This window comes from Megascapheus bottae, chromosome 2, assembly GCF_031878675.1.
Source record: "Megascapheus bottae isolate mThoBot1 chromosome 2, mThoBot2.hap1, whole genome shotgun sequence".
Classification (NCBI taxonomy): Eukaryota; Metazoa; Chordata; class Mammalia; order Rodentia; family Geomyidae; genus Megascapheus; species Megascapheus bottae.
Window position 1 is genome coordinate 69447037 of NC_143510.1, and position 22448 is coordinate 69469484.

The 22448-nt window shown below is 35.0% G+C and overlaps 1 protein-coding gene across 2 annotated transcripts in view; it reads right to left on the minus strand.

The window, feature by feature from the left end:
* Ccdc59 (coiled-coil domain containing 59) overlaps positions 1–22448 on the minus strand; it is a 96689-nt gene that overhangs the window by 5956 nt on the left and 68285 nt on the right. Inside the window, exons 4-5 of one of the 2 annotated variants that reach the window (XM_090357391.1) lie at positions 21261–21315; positions 19814–19842 (exon numbers count right to left, since the gene is read on the minus strand). In XM_090357391.1, coding sequence (XP_090213517.1) covers positions 19829–19842; positions 21261–21315 — 69 coding nt within the window. In that variant the 3' untranslated portion in view covers positions 19814–19828. Of the gene's footprint in view, positions 1–19813; positions 19843–21260; positions 21316–22448 lie in introns of those variants that run through there. The other variant, XM_090357382.1, reaches the window with a different exon arrangement.

The following is a 22448-nucleotide window of genomic DNA, read 5'->3' on the forward strand; positions in this document are numbered from 1 at the left end:
GATCGATATAGTCACTTCCTTAAGAAAAGAGATAAGTAATTTCCAGACAAATAGGAGTCACTAGTTAAGTTCAGTATCATAATTAGCCACTATGCATCTATTTTCCCTCATGCATTTTATTCTATGTGTTGTTTAGGCTCCCTTTCCTTCAAAGACTCCTTTCAGTGCCATCAAGGGCCAGTGCCTCTACCTTTATCAGACTACGAACTCCATGAAGTTAAAGAAGGATGATTTGTTGTAGTGTATTGTTTGCACTGGGAAATGCTTATTGGATAATGAAGCCTTTCCAAGGGCAATTTTGAAAGATGAGTGAAAAAACAAAAAATAAAAAAAAGAGAGGTAAAGCCAGTAAAAGTAGGATAACAAGAGAAACATTCATCTATCCACACACATGTGGAAACTCAAACTGGTTGTGAATAGACTGGTTTTAACTATAGAAAATTTTAATAGCAAATTTCAATGATAAATCCCCCCACCCCCTATTTAGTTTTTAACTACATACCAGAACCCCATAATTAATTAAACATATTTTATGGTGTTTAGAACGTATTTTCATACTTGATTGATTACATTTTAATCTCTGTATAGTAATGGGTTTAATTATTATAAATGATGGTTAACACTTGATTAGGATGAAACCCACAATTATGATATAGCTTCTATGAAAAAAACATATAATCCACATAATTATGAACTGTTTTAAAATGCAATTCCCCAGTCATTCTCTGTAAAGAATAGCAAGAACTTATCTATAGACAAGAAGGCAGATTATCAACTATAAAGCAATACAAAGGCTCTCAGAAGTCTTAACACAATGATGTCCAAGGAAAGAATGGAAAGGATAGATCTGAAAATGAAGAGAAGTATGAGATTTGAGCAACATAACTTGATAATGCAAGTGGAGAAAGGTATACAAAAGAATTCTAACTTGGAAAGGTTACAATAATAAAGGTGCCAGTAACACAGCCAAATTCTCAGGATCTCTCATATGCATGTTCAATTGAAATATTTTTTTTGCCAGTCCTGGGCTTGAGCTCAGGGCCTGAGCACTGTCCTTGGTCTTTCTCAAGGCTAGAGCTCTACCACTTGAGCCTCAGCACCACTTCCGGCTTTTTTCTATGTATGTGGTACCAAGGAATCGAACCCGGGTGTTCGTGCACTTTAACCACTAGGCCAAACTCCAGGCCCAACTGAAATATTCTTAATTTAAAATTTAGTACATGTAGATTTCCCCTCTTATCTCCAGTTTTCAGCAAAAGAAATAATCACTTTACAAGTTTCCGTCAAGTACAGACCCCTTAAAATTGCAGACACTATTGAAAAGCATGATGGGAGACAAGAACATTCAATGCATTCACTGAGACAATATTTTATTAGGCATCTTCTCTATGCCTGTTCTATAGATTAAAAATAAGATAGACATACCAACTGTCTTCAGAAATCATATAGGCTAGCAGAGAAAGCACACAGCAAATTATGAACTGCACAATTGTACATTACAAAACAACAGTCAATGCCATGGAAAAATGGGGAGTTTTGTGAGAGTACATTAGAAAGAGCCTGATCTATCCTTGTAGAAGAGGGGGTTCCAACAAGACTGCCTTGAGAGACACACTTTTTACATGAATAGAGAAAAAATGATATAACTTGTTTATGGATAGATTCTAAATCTATTTGATAAATGTATCACTTTTAATGAGTTTCAATAGGAGGCAGAGTCCACTCAAGCCAGCAGAAGCTAAAACTGCCAGATACTCATTTTCCCAGCACTCTTAAAAACTAGAGTGTGCTCTCATTACAGACTGTGCCATTGACACATAATCATAAAAGGCTACATTAGGAGCAAGTGATCCAGAGTGAATGGGGATTGGAAGAGATGCTTTGGCTAGATATCAGCTGGTGCAGCATTAACAAGTACTATGGGCTGGGCAGGGTAACCAGCTGTGTATGAGATCAAAATGGAGGGTATTGTTGCATGCACTGGAATAAGAACGGACACATTTTTGGTTCATGGCTGCATGGCCACCAGCTTTGTTTACTGAAGCACTTCCAATCACTTTATGAGCCTCTTAACATCTTTAAATACTTGACTTTCTCCATAAAGTAGTCAAAGTTGGATTTTGTGATTCACAACTATGGAAAGGATTGGGAAGAAGTAAACAAGAAATTCTGGGTAGAAGTGTGTGTGTGTGTGTGTGTGCAGAGAAGCTTGGTAGCTCCTAGCCATATGCCATAACCAAATACATACAAATTTATCTAATTATTTTACGTCTTGCTTCTGAGAAAAGTCTGATAAATTTGCAATATGACAGGATGTTCAAATCAAAGATTTCAGATCAGAGTGGACTGATAAGGTAAATTAAGTGAAAGCTACAGAGGGTTTCTCTGAGCAAAAATATAAGCCCATGTATGAAATACTTTGGTGAAACCCTTTGGTGAAATTAATAAATAGCAAAAAAGAGTTACAAGAAATTAAAACATAATCAGTTGGGAATGATACCAATGAGAGAGGTTAACAAGAAAGATGAAGATGAAAATTGCCAAGGTAATTTGTTAACAAGCATGAAAATAGAACAATAAAACCTATTAAGATTGGCTTACAACGGAGAGAGGGGTAAAGGGAGAGTGATAGTTAAGTTGGCTGGGATATATTGCATACAAATCTTTTTCTCAAACATATCATAATTTTTTAAAAGTCAAGTTCTAAATCCTTACAATAATAGCTCAATCCTTACAATAATAGCTCTTTTTTCTGAGTAACTTTTGTGCAGCTTTTCCTTTTATGCAACTGTCCTTAAGACATTTGATCTGCCTTCTAATGTTAGCTCAAAGTGGACTAAGAATAACTTCCATAGGATTCTAGGTTTGCTTTTTTTAGTTCTTTGTGCATTAACATCACTAGGCAGCACAACCCAGGAGGCCTCATTCAACAGAAACCCAGAGCAGGATTCTATACTAAGATTCCACACTACCTTGTAAAACTATGCTTTGGGTAGGCTTCTGTGAGAAATGATGAGATGAAATAACATAATCATTGACAAATGGGGAGGAATTCTTAAACTTATTTGTATTTGTCTAACAGAAATAAACTGTGAAGTTTATTTGATTTGACAAGCTTAGTTAATATTATTTCTTTTAATTAGTATAATGGTGTGCATGTTGTGTCACTATTCCTATTCTATTGTGGAATTCATCTATGAGCCTCAGTTCTCCACTATATCTCCGTCATATAGTGTGCATGCCCCCGCCCCCATACTCAGTGTTAGCTTAGCTTGCACTTCCGTTGGCAGATAAACTATAAGTAGAGATGTGCACAATACATGCTATAAAAGTCTGCAGTGGTGTTGGTGTGATTTGACTTATTCTGCTGGAATTATCAGCCTGGGTTAAAGGAAAAGAATGTTCTGCTAGCCAGGAATGGGTCCTGCTTTTGATGTAGACCCAAATCTAAAACAAAGCCAAGAATGTAATCATAGACTAGCTCAAAACAAAGAAGCTCAGCAGTGATGAGCTCACCACAGACCATGAATGAGCAATGAAAATACTTATTCTCAGCATGTATTCAGAATTTGATGGTTGTTTCCTATCAGCATTATATTAGTGAAGAAGAGAAACTACATTATGCCAATACACATTTCAAAAGGGTTAAGCAAAAAAAAAATGGAATGCTTTCTCCAAATGCTCCCAATAATGCTAAATAGCCCAAAAAACCTATCTTTAATTTTAAATTACATTTGTGGAATATCCAGCCTGGTTTTAAATACTTTTACAATCATTATTTGTTAATATTTTACCTCACTATTCCAAACAACATCCTTGAAGGATAAGGAGTGTAAAGGACCTTTTTGATGAAAACTTTAAAACCGTGAAAAAGGAAATTAAAGCAGAAATGAGGAAATGGAAAAAACTCCCATGATCCTGGATTGGAAGAATTAACATCGTGAAAATGGCAATCTTGCCAAGGGCTATCTCCAAATTCAACGCAATACCCATCAATATCCCAATGTCATTCTTTAAAGAAATAGAAGAGGCAATCCAAAATTTCATATGGAATAATAAAACACCCCGTATAGCAAAAATACTTCTTAGCAGAAAGAACAGTGCAGGAAGAATGTCAATAACAAACTTTAGACTTTATTACAGAGCTATAGTGACCAAAATAGCTCGGTACTGCACAAGAACAGGCCTGAAGATCAAAGGAATAGAACTGAGGACCCACAGACCTATGGCCACCTAATCGTTGACAACGGAGCCAAAAAAATACAATGGAAGAAAGACAGCCTCTTCAACAAGTAGAGCTGGCAAAACTGGTTAAGCACCTGCAGAAAACTAAAGTTGGATCCTTCTTTGTCACCCTGCAACAGGATTAACTCCAGATGGATCAAAGACCTTGAGGTAAAAGTAAATACACTGAAAACTTTACAAGAAGGAATAGGAGACACAATAGGTCTCCTTGGCACAGGTTGAAACTTTCTTAATAAGAACGAAGAAAAACAACAAATCAGAGAATGTCTGGATAAATGGGACTGCATTCAACTACAGAGCTTCTGTATGGCAAATGACATGGCCAGTAAACCAACTAGAAAGCCTATAGAATGAGAGAAGATCTTCACTAACCATACAACAGACAAATGCCTCATATCTAAAATATATCAACAGCTAAAAACATTGAATCACTCCAAAACTAATCTCCAAAGAAATAACCATCCCATTTAAAAATGGGCCAATGACTTAAAGAGAGTTTTCTCTGAAGAAGAAATAAGAATGGCCTACAGACACATGAAGAAACATCTCTGGCCATAAAAGAAATGCAAATCAAAACAACTCTAAGATTCCACCTCACTCCAGATAGAATGGCCATGATCAAGAAATCTAATAACAATAGATGCTGGAGGGGATGTGACCAGGAGGGATCACTACACTGCTGGTGAGAGTGCAAACTCATTCAACCACTATGGAAAACAGTATGGCAGCTCCTCAAAAGATTAAACATAGAGCTCCCTTATGACTTAGCAATTCCACTACTTGGCATTTACCCAATCTTCCAGAAACAAGGACATACTAAAGCCACTAGCACAATTGTGTTCATTGCAGCACTATTTACCATAGAAAAGGTATGGAACCTAGATGCCTCTCAGTTGATGAGTGGATAGACAAGATGTGGTACTTATGCACAATGGAATTCTATGCTGCTGTCAGAAAGAATGACATTGCCCCATTTGTAAAGAAAAGGAAAGACTTAGAAAAAATCATATTAAATGAAGTAAGCCAGATTCAAAGGAACATAGGCTCAATGGTTTCCCTCATTTGTCCTAATCAGTAAAAACCTTGGGCTCTCCTAGCAGAGATTTACAATAGAACAAAACTCAGATACATAAGTCCATATAGTATGATGCTAAATGAAGGGACCTCCAGGATATAGAAACAAAAGCCATATAACGAGGGATTGTTGTCCTTAATGTCCTATCTCTCATGTCTTTGGCTGTCACCTTGTTATCTGATATAATGTATATATGTTTATTTGGTTATTTGAAATCAGATAGGGAAGGGGAGAAAACAAGATGAGGGTGGGTATGGGGGGAGGGAAATGGACACCAAGACATGAGAAAGTGTTTCAATGTGTGTGACGTACTGCACCCTCTATCTGCTGAATATAATGTAGCCCCTTTATTAATTACAATAAAAATATATGGAAAGGAAAAGAATCAAATTAATGTCTGGGTAGAACATGGTGGTATGCCCCACCTACTGGAGAGACAGAGATCCTGAGGCTTTGGTTTTGAAGCCAGCCAAAGACAACCAGTTCCAACAAATAATCAGGTCACATGTTTGGGAACAGCTGTACTCCTAACTACTCAAAATGTATGTGTAGAAGGATATTGTTTTGAAGCTATATCTAGGCCAAAATGCTAGACCCTAGGTAGGATTTTCACTAGAATTTATCTAGACATTTTTATTTAGCATAGAATTTACTAACACATTTTAAAGTGGTTTACGTGAATGACTCAAGTAGTAGAGTACCTTGCAAGCAGCTCATGATAGGGTACTTGCCTAGCACATTTTTAAGTGCTTAATTTAATCTCTAGCACCAAAACAAATAAACCAAATGGTGATTAAATAAAAATAAATAGATAAATAGATACTGCTTATCATGAGGTGCACCAATAGTTTTTTTGTAGTTATAGAGCTGAAGCAAACAGAAATGACCTCCATCTATGGTAATAGTATCACAAGATAATTATGTATATTATTTTTAATGTTCTTGATAGCTCTGGCAAAGTGGGCATTATTATCTACCTTACCTATAAACATACTGAGGCTCAGGGAAGTAAAAAGTGAAAACAACCAACCACTAAACCAGGCCTTAGCCAAAACACTATAACACTATAACAACACTATTCACAGATTGTCTTAAAGCTTTTCATTTAAAAAAATTACTCACATACCTCCATGTTCATAAAAGCATTTGCCAACTAAATTGGGAGTTTGCAACCATTTCTTTTAGGGATAAGCAAACAAAATCAGTCATCTTAGCTCTTTCTCTATTTTTCCTCTATAATAAGATTAAATTTGTTCTTGTAAAGAGCATCAAAGTAAACAACTTTGGTTAGATTCTGTGTTAAGTTTATCTGGCTATTCTTTTTACTTAAGAAAGATAGAAACTTCACCAGGTAGGTCTTCAACATTTTTTTTCTAAATGGAGAATATACTGCCTACCTTCTTAGCCCAGACATTCTGCCTAGTACAAATAATTCTGCAACCCAGCCTGGGTATGTGATTTTCCAGAAGCAATCTCTTCAGACAACTAGAGGCATCTTCTTCATGATTTTTTTCTCTCATATTATATGCTGCCATATGGCAATAAGAGTCTACCCTGCCTAGCATATGGAAAACTTGCCAGGCATGGGGAAACATTAAAGAAAAAAATACAGAAACAAGAAATCCTGCCATTGCTCATACCACTGCATAAGGAAATCATCTGCCATCAATGCCAAGGCATAAAACATTTAGTGTATCTCTTGCATGTGATAGTTATTTAATAGGCAAGTCTGAGTTACCATGCAATACCTGGCAAGCCTTGGTAACTGTATGAAAACTAAAGGATGCTTTGTTATCCATCTATTTTTATATGCTTAGCACATAAAATACAGAATTTTCTCTGCCTCTTACCTTTAACAGCCTCTTCTGTACATAAGTCTTCATTCAACATCACCAGTACATATAAGTTTCTCAAGTACATATTTACAAAGCACTTTCAATTTCTTTTTTCATATATTTTTATTGTAATTAATAGAAGGGTTACATTATATTCACCAGATAGAAGGTGCTATGGTAAATAGTGCCGCAATGAACATCGTTGTGCTAGTGGATTTAGTATGTCCTTGTTTCTGGACAATTGGGTAAATGCCAAGTAGTGGAATTGCCGGGTCATAGGGAAGCTTGAGGTAAAAGCGGACACCCTGAAAACTTTACAAGAATGAATAGCAGATACACTAAGCCTCCTTGACACAGGTCGAAACTTTCTTAATAAGGACCAAGAAACACAACAAATCAGAGAAAGGCTGGATAAGTGGGACTGCATTAAACTGCAGAGCTTTTGTATGGCAAAGGACATAGCTAGCAAAGCCCACAGAATGGGTGAAGATCTTCACTAACCATACAACAGACAAAGGCCTCCTATCTAAAATATATCAACAGGTCAAAAAATTGAATCACTCCAAAACTAATCTCCAAAGAAACAACCATCCCATTAAAAGATGGACCAAAGACTTAAAGAAGAGTCTTCTCTGAAGAAGAAATAAAAATGGCCTATAGACACATGAAGAAATGCTCGACATCTCTGGTCATAAAAGAAATGCAAATCAAAACAACTCTAAGATTCCACCTCACTCCAGTTAGAATGGCCAGGATCAAGAAATCTAATAACAACAGATGCTCGTGGGGATGTGGCCAAGAGGGATCACTACTACACTGTTGGTGGGAGTGCAAACTCCACTATAGGAAACAGTATGGCAGTTCCTCAATTTCTTTTTTCTTAATTTCTATATCAAATCACAGCTCTCCTCCCTCCAAAATTCACTCATTTTACTTAGCTATCTTTTAAAATTCTTCTGTTTTTATAACTTCCTTGTTCTCCTTGTCCTTCACTCTGAAGCACTTATTTATCCTTAAAAATTCAAAACCGTGGTCTCTATTTCCTCCTATTTAAACCTACCATTTTCCCAACCACATTGTGTGTTTACAATCTCTTGTAAAATAATCTTTCCATGCCCTGGAACATTCTTCCCTCATTAACTTTAGATTGCAAACATCTACTCTTATTTTAAATGTCTCCTCCAGTGATGGATAATTCTCATAATAAATATAAATAATTGCTCCTAAGTTTCAGTTTCCCTATCTGTGAACATACCTAAAGACGTTTAGATTTTATCTATCTGACAATTAACAAGTATTGAATAAACATTTGCTGAATGGATAGGAGAATCAATAGCTAGTTATATATCTGCTCTTAGCTAATATAATTTTGAACACAGAATTATTTAAAGTAGATCTTGAAAACTGGAAAAGAAATTAATTTAATAAGAAAAAAAGCCAACAGAAAATACAGGGTGCAATCTTTGCATATGAAAATCTACGCAATAATTTATCATACTAACTTGTTTAATTTGTCAAAAGGATTCAATTGAAGTATTCTCACAGAATACTTCATGCCTTCTAAGGAGTTGTAACTACTTGAAATCAAAGGCACTTTGCTAATCATCTGATACTACCAGGTATTTTTTGTCATCCTCCCTTTATTTAATATGCTCATAGTTCTTGCAAGTTGGCTATGACAAGTAGCTTGAAGGTTGGAGTTTCAGATTCACCTCAAATATTGGTTGAATGCTTACTATGTCTACATATGCTTTCTACATACTACTTACACAAGTGCAAGTGGTTAAGGTTTACTTCAGCTCTTTCAATCACTACAGTTTCAGTTGCTATGGCAGTTATGATGATTCAGCCTTCCTTCCCTGACTCTTCAGGCATCTATAACCCTACCCTACGTGCAATAGACTTTTCTTCAACCACCTAGTAGGCTAAATTCTTTCTCTCTGAGCTGCCTGCCATTATTATTCTTAATCTTTTTGGTCTTCTAGAAGCTCCTGCTTGGCCACATTTGCACCTGACTCATGATACAGACGGTCACTGCATTCTTTCTAGCCTTGCTCAAAAGCTTTTACCAGCTCAAAAGTCAATGTGTCACTCACCAACAGTACAACTCACACTACTTCTCATATATTCCGAAATCTTATCTGACAGCTTTCCAACCTCGAACATCAAAGGCTTACTGAAATTATAGATAAGCCTCAGGGCCTTTTTAAATCCTTTAACTTCCTCTTTAATTTATACTAATCTCCCTCAATACATAACTTAAAGTTATGTATCTACAAAGTTTCTAATTGTCCTAGTCCATTTTCAGAATATCAGAATTTATTATCAGCTTTTAATAATTAATGGAAATAATTGTCCTAAAGGAAGGAATTATAAACACTTCCTGCATTCATTATTCATTCTTTACATTTCATCAGGAGCCTCAAGCAAAAGAAACATATTTGAGTCATATGTGGGGTGGGAAAGGAGATGATGACTAGTGCTACAGAAACCTTGAGATACTAAAAGAAACACAATAAGTGAATGTCATTGCCTCATTTACCCAGTGAATACAATTGTTTCAGGGCTGAAAAATTTTGTATTTATATTTTTATATTTTGTATTTAGATTTTTTGTTCCAGGTTTATGTATTTTTTCATTCTGAGTACAATACCATAGAATAAAATCCACAAAACCACTGAGGTTTTCTTATTAAATATATGTAACTCAACATTGATGAATTTAAGGCTTTCTTTTTTCAAGAGTATTTATCACATACATAGCTGGAATTTCACTTCTCATATAAGCAATATTTTGAGGCTATTTATACCTGACAAAATTCAATTTTGCCATAATGTGTCTAAAACAAATACTAATAGCATTGGTTAATGATACAAAGCCTATATTATTTATTTTTTGATAGCAGTGTACATTTAAGTATGAGAGAAATACACATACATTATTAAAACCCTGAAGATAATCTCAAACAAAAACAAGATAGCAAGAAAGTGGTCCTGAGGTCAACTATGTCTGAATGCTTTGAAACCCAAAGAGAGAGGACATCCTGGTGCACAAGCCATCCCTTGTGAGTTTGAAATGAAGCAACAAACATTTGGAGTAGAAAGGCTTTCTAGACTCTGCCAAGTCTCTGCCAGGATGGATTACAATCCATATGTTCAAGAATAGACATGAGAGTTAGCAATTTGTCATTCAAGTCAGTATTCTTAAGAGACTATTCAACAAATTCAAATGTAACTTCCAAAGTAAGACAGCCTAACTTTTGAGATAGGTGAAAGAAAATAGGTGATAGATAGATAGATAGATAGATAGATAGATAGATAGATAGATAGAGTAGAATAAAGAGGGAAGAAAAGTGAAAACTGAGACAGGTATACAACCTGGTCTCTGTCTTTATGTTTCTATATCTTACCTTGTTTTCAGAGTTCAACTCAACTGTTATTTTCTATCAAATTGCAAAGAAATAGATCTGCCCTGCCCTGCATGCAGGAGCCTAGTAGTTAATTATTTAACTCTATCATAAAAATCTCTTCTCAGGGCCAGGAGTTTGGCCTAGTGGTAGAGTGCTTGCCTAGCATTCATGAAGACCAGTTTCAAATTCTCGGTACCACATGCATTGAAAAAATTCAGAAGTGGTCCTGTAGCTCAAGTGGTAGAGTTCTAGCCTTGAGAAAGCCCAAGGACAGTGCTCAGACCCTGAGCTCAAGGCCCAGAACTGGCCAAAAAAAAAAATCTCTTCTAATTTCAAACTTCTCAATTCTCTCCATTTCCACAACATTTTGCCAGTTTTTTTTTAAAAAATCATTTTCTATGTAATAACATGCTAGTCATTTATGTGCATGTCACATGACCTCCTATATGATCCTTTGAGCACAGGACTTATACATGATTAATTTTTACACTACAATCAACAAATATATGTTTTAAAAAATGAACACAGTACATATGATCAAAATTTTTGTTTCATTTTTAAATAAAGATACTTAAGAGCAAAAAAATGGCATAAATGTAAGTTCAAGAGCCAAAATACATTGTGATTCTCTAATCACTCTAAACTCTACAATGAAACATATAGGCACCTTAAAATGATGAGAACAAAATACATAACACAAATAACAAAGTTTTTGTTACATTAACAATAAATTGCTGTGCGATGCATAGTTCTTTTGGTAAAGAAAGTTTATTCAACCTTTTCTCAGTCAAGGCAATTCAGAAATCAAGTTCCAATTTTGAAAATGCTCCCTTCCTCCTTCTTATCTTTTGGTTCTTTTAACAGAAACCATGAAATGGAAGGAGAGATGGCGCAATAAGGAAAGTCCATTTAGTTTCTTTGTGTTCAATTTGTTAGATAAATATTGTCGCAGGGGAAATTGAAACTTTTAATTAAATCAGTATTTTGAATTGCCAGCATATTTAATTTTTTTTCTGGCTTTGAACTCAATTATCATGGATAATTGACTCATCCTTATGACATTAAGAGAAATGCTTCAAATTCAACAAGAGTCAGTTTGGAGGAAAGGTTGCAAAGTGAAGAAATCAGAGGTCACACAACCTTCTTCCCCTCCAGGCCTCCTAGTGCCACCCTGATCCTTGGCACCCATACTGTAAGGAGATCACACAGAACACCCCTCCCTTCATGGATGCTGAGATACACAGCATGATACATAGCATTTATGGATGTCAGAATGCTGGGTTACCATAGCAGCAAAGCTTTTCAAGTCGTCAGTGTAGTATGTTTGGGACTGGAATATTAACCTAAAGAACCTGATGCTGTTTCAGATTTGGAAAGAAGAAAGAAAGAAGCTTACCAATAAATACATAGCTGTAAGGCTTATCTTAAATGGAAAGATTTTAGCTTGCCTGCTATAAAAAACAAGTTGACAGAAAAAACCTAGGCTTTACCACCTTACCGACTAATCTATGATTGTTTAGCTTCTTTGAGAAGGTCTAAAGCTGTCAAGAAAACAACTTTAGAACCACATTCCTTAGTTTGCTGAGAAAACCTGCAATGTTTTCATCCTGAACATCATATTGTCTCATAGGTTCTATGCACCATTCCACTGTGGTCTATCGCATGCTATGGAATGAGTTGTTTGCATTGTGTCAAAGATATCCCCATAAACTCAACCAAGACAGTGAAAATAGATTCTTTATTCATTAGTATGCTTAATCATAATATGTAATAATTTCAGATATTTCCCTATATTATATTTAAGCTTATAAATGGCCAGGGCATTTCCAAGATCAAAGGACATTTGTAAAACACACAGCCTATTTTACACAGCCAATTTTTTAAAAAAAGATAGAATTCAACCAATCCAGCCTAGTTTTTTTCTTTATTTATTTATTGTAACGGTGATGCAAGGGGGTTTAGTTACAAAATAAGGTAATAAGTATATTTCTTTTAAAACATTGTTACCTCTGCCTTACTTTTGAAAAGAATTTCCTGCTACTCATATACATACTGAGATACTGATACATTATCAGAAAGATAGGTATCTTTCAGAATATGGACTACCTAAAAGATGTCTTAATTATTAAAAAATTAAATTGTTTTGAACAATAAACACTTTTATTCTAGTATCTATCCAACAATCTATAATATAACCCTTTAAATGATCAGAATATTTCATTTACAACCATGCTAAAAACAATTTGCTGAAATTGACCATAAATGTTCTCTAGATTAATCATTAATGAGTTGATTAATAGCTAAATTCATAATCATCACCATTTGAATCTATCAAAATATGTGTACCTGCTCTTATTCATCTACTCTAATAAGAAACAAACTTTGATGTATTAGATACATTGTAGAGTCCTTTAGGTGATAACATGAAATAACAATGAGGATAATTCATCACTTTCCCTTTTCTCCTCTATTTCCATCCTCTGTTGTTTGCTTTTCATGTGCATGCTCAAGTTTTAAAATATGATTAAAAACCTATTTATCCAGCTGATTTGTTTGTGATGACAAAATAATGGCTACAATCTTTGCTTGTTTCTAAGGGTACCCATGTTCTAATTTCATAGCATGTGAATGTTATTGTACATGGTAAAAAGAGATGGGGAAATCACAATGCATTATCCCACAATTCTCAAAGGCAGAGATTCTGCATTTATCCTCTATATAAGACAAATGTGGTGACAGAAGATCACACAAGAGACAACTTGAAGATTCACTCTGCTATTGCTTATTCTGAACTGTCAGGAACCTGTTGCAGTTAAGGGCATTTTCTAGCTGACAGCCAGAAAACAAAGATTTTGGCCCAGTAACCTTATGGGACTGATTTCTGCCAAAGTCTGAATGTGCAATACAATGGATTTTCTCATAAAGCCTCCAGAAATATATCAACACCTAAGTTTTAGCTCCATGACACCATTACCTGATTTCAGGTTTGCACAAGAAAAAAAATCTCAAAAACAAGATATCAGTGGTCTTTTTTTTTTCAAGCTCACTAACTTTGTGGTAATTACTTACGAGTAAAGTAGAAAACTCATCCACAGTGGTTAAGATCTAATGGCTAGCAAGGAATATAAGCCCATTAAAATGGAAGGTGGCAAGTGTTTCTGGAGTGGATGAAGAAAGCACGGTGATCCCAATCCTCACAGTGGTGTAACAAAAGGTGGCCATAATAGTTGACAGTTTAGTCACCAAAAGTTACATCCACATATTTCTAAAGGTTAGAAATCCAAGATCATCAGTATGGTCTGCAGGCTGGTTTCTTCTCAGATCTCTCCTGTTGTCTTGCAGATGTCAGCTCATCACTACTTCCTCACATGATCTTTCTTATGTGTGCACAGGTATATGTGCTTTAATCATCTATTATTAAAAAGAAAGCAATCATATTGACCTTGTATTATCTTATTTCAATTCAAAGGACTTGTCTTCAGATACAATAATGTTCAGAATTATAAAGAGTCTGGACATCAAAATATAAATTAGAAAGACACAACCCAATATATTTGCCATGAAATTGCAGAGTGGAAAGTAATTTTGGGAAAACGATTCATAGAAGAAGATGCTTAGATAGGGTATTATTTTTTTCAGACACAGAAAGGAAAAGAACAACAAGCTAAGATAGGCTAGTATATATAAACTGATTTCATCTTTCATTTGATTGCTGGGGTGATGTACAAAGGGGTTACAGTTACATTCATCAGGTAATGGGTACATTACTTCTTGAACATTGTTACCCCTTCCCATGTTTTGCCTCCACTTTTTCTCCCCCAAACCCCTCCCACTCATCTTCTTTTTCCCTTACCTCCCCTTTTTCAAATAAACAAATAAAGATATATACAATATACCAGGTACCAAAGTCACATACAGTAACAACATGAGATAAACCTTATGTGTAAAAGAAAGAAATAACTTCACGTAGTACATTAAAAACAACAATCACAAAGGTAAAACTCTTGTTTTCATATTCTGCTGTTTATTTCACTTACCCTCATCCTATGTAGACATATGTACATGACTTTGAGCTACTTCTTGTATAGATGGTACTATCTGATCAAATATTTAGAAGATTTTAAATTTCAAAGTCAAAACTGGTCCCAATTTGCACTAGCATCTGTCTTTAGACCTAAGTTTATCAATCATTAACTCATTATATAACCTTCTATTTTATTTTAACTTAAATATAAGTATTTATTCACAAATATGAGATGATCCTACTGGGTTTTTGCTTTTTATTATTTTATAAAAATGTGTTGAATAAATTTCTATATTAATATTTTACTTGCCTAGTATTCCATTTAATTGAAATAGCATAATTTGTTTAATCTCATAATTATAGGGATGTTTTGTTTCTACAAGTAAAGCTACAGTGAACATTGTATACATGTATATTTGTTTCTGAAAATCCTTTACTGAATGGAGTAAACATATCTAATGTGGAAAAAAGATTATGATTTACAAAGTATGCTCAACAAGATATGAGGAAACAAAATATTTTCAGGGGAGGACACCACGCCTCTAGACATATTGAATCAGAAACACTAGGGGTATGATCAGGAATATTCATTTTAACAATCCTTGTCAATGCTTCTGACATGCTAAAGTTTAATGGTCATCTAACTTCTCTCATACTCCTACTCCTTGAAGACACTTCACTTTCTTTCTTTTTTTTTTAACAGTCCTGGGGCTTGAATTCAGAAACTGGGCCATCTCCTTGAACACTTTTTGCTCAAGGATAGTACTCTGGTACTTGAGCCACAGCACTACTTCTGGCTTTTCTGTGCATGTAACTCTGGGAAATGGAACCCAGAACTTCGTGCATGCTACATGAGCACATTACCACTAGGCCACGTTCCAGCCCACCATGTCTCTTCTTGAAAATACTTTACTTTCTCAACTCATTCATTTCAATACTTTCTTTCAGGTATAAGAATTCTTGTAAAATTAAACTTTTCATTAAAATTATAATTAATCAAGCCTTGGACACCTGACATAGTACATAAAAAAGGGAAAGCCTGTCTACTCTTCTATTTACCTTATTTTGTCTGTCTTTCTCACCTGGATGAAAAGCTTGAAGAAAGAGAAACATCTCTGGTAATCTGTGGTATTATAATCTATCCATTAAGGTCAGTGATACAGCAGAGCCCCAAATTGTTTTGAAAAGCCACACATTTCTCTAATTTGCGGTTCCCAGGAAGGGGACAAACAATCAGGAAGACAAAACCTCTCTCTCTGTGAGGTCCCTTCTATCTAGGGATGTCAGTCCATTGCACAGCCTTGTTTTGATGGGACTCTATTACCCCCAGCTATCCTTTTAACTGATATTGAACTCAGTTGGAGATGGCTCCAACTGAATTACTTCTCACAATTAAATAAGAGCAAAGACATTCACAGTTTAAATGGCACAAGTCATATTTGCTGATTTTTCAGAGTGCTGTTCTTTTTCCTTGCCATATCTTAGGGTTTAAAAATTCTAATTAAAACCAATTTTCTCTCCCTGTAAAATCCAATTAACTTAAAGAAAGATAAAAAAGTTAAAAAACAGAGATATATTAAACATCTACATTATTATTGATTTAAGGTTCTGCTAATAGACTTGCTAAAATATATATGCAGAGATTGAGACAGAGACAAAAAGGCTGAGAGACAGAGGCAGAGGAAGAGGGACACAGACAGAGATAGAAAGGCAGAGAAAAATAAGACAGAGAATTAAGTTGGCTGGGAAACACTAGTACTCTCCTCTTGGTAGCAAAGTAGATGATAGGCAAGCTTCTTCTACATAGAGAAAAGCTGGAAGTGGTGCTGTGGCTCTAGTGGTCGAGCATTAGCCTTGAAAGCCCAAGGACAGTGTTCAGGCCTTGAGATCAAGACCAGGACTGGCAAAAAAAATGTTAGTGATACATGTTCCTCTTTGTCTACCAAGTAATCAGATGTGATGCATAAATGATGGTTTCATCCTATTTTCACAAGTACTAACCTCATTTTCAATGATCACTGGAGGTATAGGCCTGCTGGATAGCACATGATGTAGTAAAAATCTCATTTATGCCTATTAACATTGAAGTATATGGAAAAAAATGTGATCTTTTTCTAAAGCCACTCAAATTCTGAAGTTTCTCAGGTCACTGTAAGTCATTTTTTTATTTGAAGCTAAACTTTTAAATGGCTTATCTACTGCCAAAATTATATTCCAGAAGGTGTGTCAATAAAATTTTGTTTATATCCAGAGAGCCAAAGGGAGTTTTTACCTAATACATGCTTGTCAATTCTAGGTATCCTTTACACATTAGTTTCTACAATCTACTGGGCATTTTTTTATATTCTTTAGAATACAAAGACTTTAGAGTACAATGACTAAACCTGGCAAATTTTTGGCAAGGAAAGCCTTTTTTGACTAATGTGTCATGAGACAATTTATTTTTATTCATACATTTTTAGTGTAATTAATAGTAGGGTTACATTATATTCACCAGATAGAAGGTGCATTACTTCCCAAACATTGATACCCTTTCTCATGTCTTGGTCCCATTTTCCTCCCCCCAACCCCACCCCTCATCTTGTTTTCCCCCCCTTCCCTATCATATTTCAAACAACCAAATAAGCATATATGCAATATATCAGATAAGAAGGTGAAATACTGTAACAATATGAGATAACCAAGGGACAGCAAAAGAGATGAGAGACAGCATAGTACATTAAGGAAAACCATCACTCCTTATATGGGTTTTGTTTCTATATCCTGGAGGTCCTTTCATTTAGTGTCATACTATATGGCCTTATGATCTAGGTTTTTCCACTATTATAAATCTGTTAGAAAACCCCAAGGTTTCTACTGGTTAGGAAAAATGAGGGAAACCATTGAGCCTATGTCCCTTTGAGTCTGGCTTACTTCATTTAATATGATTTTTTTTTTGCTTTTTTAATCTTTATTTGTTTAGTTTTTTCCATATATTTTTATTTTAATTAATAGAACGGTTACATTGTATTCTCCAGATACAAGGTGCATTAATTCACATACATTGATACCCTTTCTCATGTCTTGGTCCCCATTTTCCTCCCCCACCCCCACCCTTCATCTTGTTCCCCCCCCATCTAATTTCAAATAACCAAATACAAATATATCCAATATATCAGGTAACAAAGTGAGATACTGTAACAATATAAGATAACCAAGGGACAGCAAAAGAGATGACAGATAACATAGTACATTAAGGACAACAATCACTTATTATATGGCTTTTGTTTCTTATCCTAGAGGTCCTTTCATTTAGCGTCATACTATATGGCCTTATGTATCTAGGTTTTGCTCTATTGCTAATCTCTGCTATGAGAGCCCAAGGTTTCTACTGATTATGATGAATAATGGAAGCCATTGAGCCTATGCTCCTTTGAGTCTGGCTTACTTTACTTAATATGATTTTTTCCAAGTCTTTCCATTTCCTTACAAATGGGGCGATGTCGTTATTTCTGATGGCAGCATAGAATTGCATTGTGTATAAATACCACATCATGATGATCCTCTCATCAACTGAGGGACATCTGGGTTGGTTCCATATCTTTGCTATAGTAAATAGTGCTGCAATGAACATTGTTGTGCTAGTGGATTTACTATGTCCTTGTTTCTGGACTTTTGGGTAAATGCCAAATAGTGGAATTGCTGTATCATAGGGGAGTTCTATGTTTAGTCTTTTGAGGAACTGCCATACTGCTTTCCATAGTGGATGAACTAGTTAGCATTCCCACTAACAGTGTAGCAATGATCCTTCTTGGCCACATCGCCACCAGCATCTGTTGTTACTAGTTTTCTTGATCATGGCCATTCTAACTGGAGTGAGGTGGAATCTTAGAGTTGTTTTGATTTGCATTTCTTTTATGGCAAGAGATGTTGAGCATTTCTTCATGTGTCTGTAAGCCATTTTTATTTCTTCTTCAGAGAACACTTTCTTTAAGTCATTGGCCAATTTTTTAATGGGATGGTTATTTCTTTGGAGATTAGTTTTGGAGTGATTCAATGTTTTGAGCTATTGACATATTTTAGATATGAGGCATTTGTCTGTTGTGTGGTTAGTGAAGATCTTCTCTCACTCTGTAGGCTTTTTAGTTACTTTGCTAGCTATGTCCTTTGCCATACAGAAACTCTGCAGTTTAATGCAGTCCCACTTATCCAGACTTTTTCTGATTTGTTGTGTTTCTGGTTCCTTTTTAAGAAAGTTTTGACCTGTTCCAAGGACACCTAGTGTATCTCCTATTCCTTCTTGTAAAGTTTTCAGTGTATTTTCTTTTACCTCAAGGTCTTTGATCCATTTTTAGTTAATCCTGTTGCAGGGTGACAAAGGAGGATCCAACTTTAGTTTTCTGCAGGTGCTTAACATGGTCTGCCAGCACCACATGTTAAAGAAGCTGTCTTTTTTCCATTCTATTTGGTTTTGGCTCCCTTATCAAAGATTAGGTGACCATAGGACTGTGGTTTACTATCTGTGTATTCCATTGGTGTTCAGGCCTGTTCTTGTGCCAATACCAAGCAGTTTGGGTCACTATAGCTCTATAGTAGAGTCTAAGATTTGATATTGAAATTTCTCCTGTGCTGTTGTTTCTGCTGAGAATTGTTTTTGCTATACGAGGTCTTTTGTTATTCCATATGAAATTTTGGATTGCCTCTTCTATTTCTTTAAAGAATGACATTGGGATATTGATGGGTATTGCATTGAATTTGTAGATAACCCTTGGCAAGATTGCCATTTTCACGATGTTGATTCTTCCAATCCAGGAACATGGGAGGTTTTTCCATTTCCTTAGTTCTGCTTTAATTTCCTTTTTCAGGGTTTTAAAGTTTTCATCATAAAAGTCCTTTACATTCTTAGTTAAATTAAATCCTAGATACTTTATTTTCTTTGAGGCTATTGCTAAAGGAGTTGCTTTCCTGATTGTAAGAGAATTTTTTTGAGAGTCCTTTGTCACAATTCTTTATTTGTCTTAATATAAATTGATAGAAAATATGCAGAAAAAATATAATTTATTTATATTCTGTAAGGCCAGAAATTAATTCTTTTTGCCAGTCCTGAGGCTTGACCTCAGGGCCTGAGCACTGTCCTGGGCTTTTTCCTCAAGAATAGCACTCTGCCACTCGAGCTGCAGCATCACTTCCAGCTTTTCTATGTATGTGGTACTGAAGATTCAAATCCAGGTCTTTGTGCATGGCAGGCAAGCACTCTTCCACTAGGCCAAACTCCCTGCCCAAGAATTAATTTTTGTACAATTATCATGTATACACAGTTTGCTGAAAATTATGTAACTAAAGAGTAGACATGTATTTTTTTCTTTTTTAGTATATTCAATAATATTTTCTTTATATTCAGTACTGTTGTCTTTAAGAAACATTTACTATTTCCTTGAAGTATTGAATCATCTTCAATTATCAACATACTGCTTATCTATGACATTTGGATATGCTTTTTATCAAAGTATGATTAAATATTTTTAGTATTATGGTAATTACCACAATCAGGAGTTTACCTGGATGATTATGATAAGTATGTAATCAGCAACAATGTCAAAATTGTCTGCTGTCTCAAAAAGTTAAGGAGAGTAAGTGGCAGACACGTGAGTATGTTTCCTTGAGGAAGTCAGGTCATTTATATGTGCATATTCTATATGGTCTTTGCTAGTTCAAAACTCCTCTCGGCCCTTTACAAGATCACTGGTACTTTGAATAAGGTATCTTTTTCAAGGATATATAATATATATGTATACATATATACACATACATACCTATATAATATGCATTTATGTGTGTGTGTGTGTGTGTGTGTGTGTGTGTGTGTGTGTGTGTGTTTTCTTTCTTAGTCCTTGGGGCCTAGACCTATCCCTAATCTTAGCTTTATATAATGTGTGTATATATATGTATGTATATGTATATATTCGTTGTCTTCTCCTCCCACTATAGGAAAAAGAAATGTGCTGCTAAATCTTTGAACATAATTCAGAATCTGAGTCTCCTAAGCTCTACACCATGTGTAAACTTCTCTACAGTCTTTATACATGTCTTAAAGGGGCCTAAATTGAATACATTTCCTTTCTGGATCCTTCACTGACATGACTGCTTCCGCTCTATTTTGTTCTGTAAATCTTACCTTCCACTACTAACATCATCAAGCTAATTAACTGTGAAAAGGAGAGGTAAAAAAAATGTAGTGCCTTGGTTCTGATCCTAAGTAGAACACTTATTATATGGTATATATGAGGAAGTTCTTTGAAGGATTGCTGTCTCCTGATTTCTAAACCAATGACTGGGTAGCCCCAAATTCTTAGTGTTGTTTGAATGAGTAAATAAATTTATAACTGCAAATCTCACAGGAAGTAATTTGGCACAGAGAATGGTTGGTAAAATTGCTTATTAATAATACAAATACCATAAAGCTAAAATCTAAAATATTAAAATCATGAAGTTATTTATACCAAAGTATACTGTAGAACTATTTATAACTAGCGGATAAGAAAAGAAAAGAGATTAGATGCAAGCAGCAATGAATCCCTGACAAAGGTAAGAAAAATAAAAGACTAAAATCACCTAGTTGAAATCGTAACATTGCATCCAAAATATTGGTAATTTCTTAAGGACCAATCAAGCCAAATTTACAGAAAAACCTACCTGACACATTGTTGAAGAAAAAGGTATAGGTATTCATTTCCAGATAACCTGAAAACTAAACAAAGATAAAAGGCAAATGGTTGATCAAGAAGAATAATACTAAGAAGCTCTTTATGTATCAATCTTTTTTTCTTCATTTTCACTCAACTTAGTGTTGCAATTCCCTCACAAGACAGCATCTTCATAACTCTCACATGTCTTTAGCTCCTTCTGGGGATGCTACACTAGGACTCATTGCCACTGCATCACATTCATTAGGAGCAGACTTACTCCTCTCTATCCTCAGAGCCTAGCCTGACAGCAGTTCTAGACAGAGAGAGAACAGCCCTTTTTTTCAGTTCTTGTTTGTTTGTTTGTTAGATCTCAGAATTTTCAAACACCTTCAATCTAATGCATCAGAGAAAATAATCTGAATGGTGAATTGAAAATCTGAGAAACTCATTCTCTATAAGTATATGAAAGCTGTTTCCAAGACTGAACAAATTATAATTACTGATACATGGCTGACAGTTCAACATTGTGACGAAATTGTAATGCACAGTGAGCTTTCAGTAGAAACTTTTTTTATTAAAATGTTCATTAATTCAAAAATGTAATCACTATACCTAAGTAAGCCTTAGAAGAATATCATCATCATAATTGTTATTTCTGTGTTTTTAAATACCACCTAATTGTTTCAGGGTTCAGTTCCCTACACATCATATTATAAGCTATATCCTTTCACTGCTCAGTCACTCCCATAGAATCTAAGCTTCTTGCTACACCTTTGTATCTTCCATAATTTGGCCCTTGCCTCCATCTTTAACTTCATTTTCTTTCTCTTTGTCATCCCTACTTTCAGAGTTAATATCAGATCCAAATTAAATATCTATATAAGTGAGCATTTGCTTGCAAAGCACTTAAACATATGAAAATATAAAATAACACACTCATTTTCTATCTTTCTTATTATATGATAACCTTGAATAAATATTCTATTTTAGTCCCATGACTGATATCAGATGTCTCTAATCCCAGGATTCAGGAGACAGAGACAGGAGTATTGATATCTCAGATTTCAGAAAGTTTAAAGTCAACTTGGGCTACATGGAGAGTAGTTGTTTCAAAAAAGAAAATTAAGTAATCTAATAAATAACATTGTATCTTAAAATATCTTTAAAAAATAAAAATTTACTTAGATATTAAGGT